General features: G+C 36.4%; 1 protein-coding gene across 1 annotated transcript in view; it reads right to left on the bottom strand.

The window, feature by feature from the left end:
* The window catches only part of LOC117177651 (probable isocitrate dehydrogenase [NAD] subunit alpha, mitochondrial), a 26311-nt gene that overhangs the window by 1684 nt on the left and 18582 nt on the right, over nucleotides 1–6045 (bottom strand). Inside the window, exon 4 of the mRNA XM_033368450.1 lies at nucleotides 918–1152. Coding sequence (XP_033224341.1) covers nucleotides 918–1152 — 235 coding nt within the window. The remainder of the gene's footprint in view (nucleotides 1–917; nucleotides 1153–6045) is intronic.

The raw sequence follows: 6045 nt of genomic DNA, 5'->3' as shown, positions 1-6045 counted from the left end.
GTCAACGCAACAGGCAAAACAGTGGGTTCCACCAGGCCAAAGTGCTCCGAAGCGTCCAAAAATGCAACAATGGGTCGGAAAGGTTATGGCCTCCGTATTTTGGGATGCACATGGCATAATATTCGTGGAACATCTTGAAAAAGGTAAAACCATAACCGGAGCATACTATTCATCATTATTGGACCGATTGAAAATCGAAATCGCCGAAAAACGACCGCATTTGAAGAAGAAAAAACCGCTTTATCATCACGACAATGCGCCTGTTCATTCATGCTTAGTTGCACAAGCAAAATTGCATGAAATCGGCTTCGAATTGGTTCAATAACCGGTATCAACGGTATCAAAAAGTTAGAAAATCGTTGGACTCGCTGTATCGCCATAAAAGAAGAGTATGTTGAAAAATAAAACCGACTTTGGCCAAAAAAACGTCTCCGTGTTTCATTTTTCAGGGACTTATCAGACTGTCTAGTATCAAGAACTTCTCCAATTTTCTAATATCGGTACCATCATGAAAATTTCTAATGCAATAATAAATGTACTGTACAATATACATTTCTGCCCTCTCCCTTTGTAATCCATTTTTTTCAAACCCAACTTACGTTCACATGAAACGCGATATCGAGTTGGAAATTTTGGAAATTACATAAAAGGCACTAAGAAACGTTTGTCTGGTCTTAAATTTTTACAATTATAAAAAAATAGTGTTAAAAATTTGTTTTTGCTTGTTTCATCATTAAATAAATTGAAGACCAAAAAACGTTTCTTAAGGCTTCTCGTTTAATTTTCCAAATTTTCAACTCGATATAGTGTTTCGTGTGAACGTAAGTTGGATTTGAAAAAAATGGAATATTTTTTTGAGGTATGATTGAGGCTCACATGGCCTCAATCATAAAAATTATTATACCGTGAAAACATACCTTTTTCCTATTATTTTCCGTAGCATACTGGAAAGCATACTCAGCAACTCTGCTCGACGCTTCCTCAGTAATAAGTTTGATAGATTGTACAACCCCATCTACGATTTCATGTTCAATACCAGAGTATTCGCCTTCAGTGTTTTCTCTGATCGTGACAACATCTACGTTATCATAAAGAGTTTTGTATCCTTCGAGAGAACGACATGGCCGGACGTTTGCATATAAATTAAACTCTCTGGAATAAAATATATTTATTGAATCTGTTATATCAAACGAAAAAACTATATTATTGAGAATTCAGTGTACAAAATTTAGCTTCCAAATTTATAACTGAAATCCTATTGCCAATTTTTATTAAAATCCTATCTTTAATTCAAAAAAGAAAATATTTTTTAAATTACCCTATCACAAAAATAAAACTAAAAATATTTGCGATTTTTTAATTCTATAAATATAATCTGGTAATGTGTATAAATTTATCATTGAATGAGATCGGAAGGTCTTGTTTATCTCGAATCTGAAATTATTACGCAAGAGATTAAAGTTTGAAGGCTAGTAGTACAAGATCAAGGTGGTAAAGATTTAATTAGAATTATGAATGAGCTGAGGTTTCGCTGTATTTGCATTTGCAAACAAATTTATATGCATATTTATTGTCTTACACAGAGTTGTAATCCCATGTCATTCTTCATTATTCTGTGTAATCATATGTATTCTTTTGTTATATTAATAGATAAAATTACATTAATTTTAAAAATCTCTATTAAACACAAGATTGAGCGTAGAAAACTACTTGTGTATTTACCTACTGAAAGGATCCACTATATGCCAGCTAATCCCAAATTTTGTGATACTCAAATTATTTTGTAATTGAAAATAAAATCTCGATTAAAATTATTATCAATTTTGTCTTATACAGAATCCAGAAAATGACATCAAGTTCGAAATCTGCCGACACTATACGCATAAACTTAATTTCGAACAACTAATACATATAAAAATATATTGTTACTTCCAGGACGTAAGGATTCTACGAATGCACTTTTAACCCCATAATATTAGGTTTATTTTACATTTTGTATATTTCAAATCCTTCTCTACGACCTTCTGCACGTTTACCTGCAATTCATTTGCATTCTACGCTTATTCTAGGAACGTGCTTTACACTAAGTTTCCTGGTAAACTGTTTCTTTTATATTCAAACTGTCTACATATAATTTTTAATGTGGTTCGAAGAACACCGAATCAAAATGGGCTCAGTGCACAAAACATCACTTTTAATCAAGTACAAGGAACACCGAATCTAAATAGGCATGGTGCACAAAACATAACTTTTAATCAAGTTCAAAGAATACCGCGTCAGGCTAGGCTAGGTACACTAAACATAGATATTTCGCTTAAAACAAAAATATATGTTGTAGACAGTTCAAACAATGGGATCAAGCATGAGTTACGTAAATTATCATGATTTTGATTACACTTCATATAATTGTATATTATTACTTATATTGAATTCATATCGTTTAAAAGAGTCTGGCTCGAACAGCCGTAGAGTGAGTGCGAACGTATATGTGCGGTGCTCCAACAAGATGAGAGCCGGGGTTAAGAGCCAATACCTCAATGCTTCCTTCGGAAAAATTTTCGATTGTGAATGCGGCGAGCCCTTCTACTCGGAGGGCATAATGTATAAAGACCAATTTGGCCAGATGATCAAACAGTACAAGCGTGCCAAAATATTTTGTTATAAAACATATTAAGTCATGGAGCAAGGACTGGAGACATCAGATTCAACCACGTCATACTCTACGATGAATATAAAAACGCCAAAGCGATGGGCAGCTGAAACACATGCAAAATTGTAAAAAAAAAAAGGCAAGAGTAAAGGAAGTGACCCAAAATAATTATACTCAGTGAGAACTCAAAGTGTAAGTGCAACGAAGGTATAAACGAACGAAAGTTTCGTTACGTTCCTTTTCGCTAATTTTTTTTACTATTACCACATAATTTTTATATTATGTCTTCGTAACCTCATTACCTTTTAATACTTTTTTAGGCTGAACTTAGTTTTTAGCCAAATTATTTTAAATTTATCGGAATTATTGACAAATATCCAAAAATGTCCCTTAATTTCATTCGAATTCCTAGATTAAAATGTCTATAAAAAAAAAACACTTTTGGGTTTCTCAAGAGCGAAAGGCAGATTACACAGCCACACAAAAAAAAGTGTGCGGATCTGGTAACAAGACACACGTATTCCTATGGATTTTGGGGCGCTGAATTCAAATTCGGTATCAAAAATCACCCATCACGTCATGTTTGAGCCATAACCTCAAAAAATGACGAAAAATCATGCACTGAGGCAAATAAATTTCAAAATAATGCCAGTGATGCAAATTTTCACTTCAAAAACATGTCGACATCTGTCAAGGATTAACCCTTGTCTGATATCAACTTATTTAACATAACTTTACCCAGCAGAACCTGACCTCTCCTAACCTGAATGAACAGAAATTCATTGAACTACACGTAAAGCTCTGGAAGCATATTTTCCCAGTAGCAAATGTGTGCTACATCGAATGGGTCAACTCGAGCCTAACCTAGAAATAAATCTAACCTAGCCTAACCTCACGAAACACAATTAAACTGATTGTGTTGTCCCGTTGTGTTTGCGGTACCGTTTGAATCAGCTTGGGCTTAATCTGCAAAGAGGTCAAACCTATCCTAACCTAAAAAAAACCGGACCTAACCTAACCTAACTTAACTTCACGTAACACAATTAAACTCATTGTGTTGTCCCGTTGTGTTTGCGGTACCGCTTCATTCAGCTTCGGCTTAGCCTAAATAGAGGTTTAACCTATCCTAACCTAACAAAACCTGACCTGACCTAGGCGAATGAAATTCAACCACAGGTGTACCTATGTAAGCGTACGGTTCTCAGTCTTAAATGTGTGCTATATTTAATAGGTTAACTCGATCTTAACCTACAAATGAAGAAAAAAGGACACGTTATAGCAGGCAGAAAATAGACTGAAGTAGGTCTATAAATCAATTTAATTACGATAAAAAGCAAGATAAAATGTAAACACGAAAGATGGTATAAATATATCCCTTAAGTTTAAGAAAAGAAGAGAGAAAAAATTTTTGAATAAAACTCTTATTCATTTGCATGTTTAAGTTACAGTTCTACATTTTAATTGATACAAACATTGTCAGATTAATTGAAATGGGGTCAATTCCACTTGTAGTTCTAAGTTTCTTCAAATGAGTAATGTGCGTCTAAATTTTTAACCACCTGTAGTACAATGAAATGAATTTTATTGTGTTACAACGGGAACACTTAAGTTAAGTTGTGTTGCGTTAAGCAAAATTTCGTTAGGTTCTGTTAAGTTAGATTCATTTGTAGGTTAAGATCGAGTTAACCTATTAAATATAGCACACATTTAAGACTGAGAACCGTACGCTTACATAGCTACACCTGTGGTTGAATTTCATTCGTCTAGGTCAGGTCAGGTCAGGTCAGGTTTTGTTAGGTTAGGACAGGTTAAACCTCTATGTAGGTTAAGCCGAAGCTGAATGAAACGGTACCGCAAACACAATGGGACAACACAATGAGCTTAATTGTGTTACGTAAAGTTAAGTTAGGTTAGGTTAGGTCCGGTTTTTTTAGGTTAGGATAGGTTTGACCTCTTTGCAGGTTAAGCCCAAGCTGATTCAAACGGTACCGCAAACACAACGGGACAACACAATCAGTTTAATTGTGTTTCGTGAGGTTAGGCTAGATTAGGTTAGGCTAGATTAGATTTATTTGTAGATTAGGCTCGAGTTGATCCATTCAATGTAGCACACGTTTTCTACTGGGAAAATATGCTTTCAGAGCTTTACGTGTAGTTCAATAAATTTCTGTTCATTCAGGTTAGGTGAAGTTAGGTTATGTTAAATAAGTTGATATCAGGCAAGGGTTGATCCTTCACAGTTGTCGACATGTTTTTGAAGTGAAAATTTGCATCACTTGCATTATTTTGAAATTCATTTCCCTCAGTGTATGATTTTTCATTTTTTGAGGTTATGGCTCAACAATGACGTGATGGGTGATTTTGGATAAACTTCCGATTAGGGTGTACCTCCAAAACCCATCAAACTACGTATACCTACGTATTTTGACGCGCTGATTACGAAAATGATAGTTAAAATTGGCGACTAGTCGATTTTCATCGTAAAATATTGAAAATTTATAAAAAAAGCTTCAAATAAAAGTTGTAGATTTTTTGAAAATACATATTTTATGTGCAACACATTTTTACTCTACGACTAATAGTTTTTGAGAAAATAGACTTAAATGATATGAAAAATTCTAGAAGGCTGAATAGTGAATATGCGCTCGTAGAATGGTTTTCCCACGATGCGTGGGAAAAGGGTCAGGGGTGAGGCCTTACATTATTTCTGTGCCAGTCACAGGGGTGCCTTCCCGCCCCCACTGCGCGTGGGAAAAGGGGCAGGGATGTGACCTTTCATTATTTCTGTGACCAGTCACAGGGGTGCCTTCCCGCCCCCATGGGACTTGGAAAAGGGGGAGATATGTGACCTACATTATTTCTATAACCTGTCACAGGGGTGCCTTTCCGCCCCCACGAGACTTGGGAAAAGGGGGAGGTATGTGACATACATTACTTCTATAACCTGTCACATGGATCCCTTCCCGCCCCCAAGGGACTTGGAAAAGGGGGAGGTATGTGACCTACATTATTTCTATAACCTGTCACATGGATGCCTTCCCGCCCCCACGGGACATGGAAAAGGGGGAGGTATGTGACCTACATTATTTCTATAACCTGTCACATGGATGCCTTCCCGCCCCCACGGGACTTGGAAAAGGGGGAGATATGTGACCAACATTATTTCTATAACCTGTCACATGGATGCTTTCCCGCCCCCACGGGACTTGGAAAAGGGGGAGGTATGTGACCTACATTATTTCTATAACCTGTCACATGGATGCCTTCCCGCCCCCACGGGACTTGGAAAAGGAGGAGGTATGTGACATACATTATTTCTATAACCTGTCACAGGGGTGCCTTCCCGCCCCCACGGGACTTGGAAAAGGGGGAGGTATGTGACCTACATTATTTCT

The sequence above is a fragment of the Belonocnema kinseyi genome, chromosome 8 (assembly GCF_010883055.1).
Source record: "Belonocnema kinseyi isolate 2016_QV_RU_SX_M_011 chromosome 8, B_treatae_v1, whole genome shotgun sequence".
Taxonomy (NCBI): Eukaryota; Metazoa; Arthropoda; class Insecta; order Hymenoptera; family Cynipidae; genus Belonocnema; species Belonocnema kinseyi.
The sequence above is the reverse complement of the archived record's forward strand: the minus strand, read 5'-3'. Positions and strand labels throughout refer to the sequence as shown.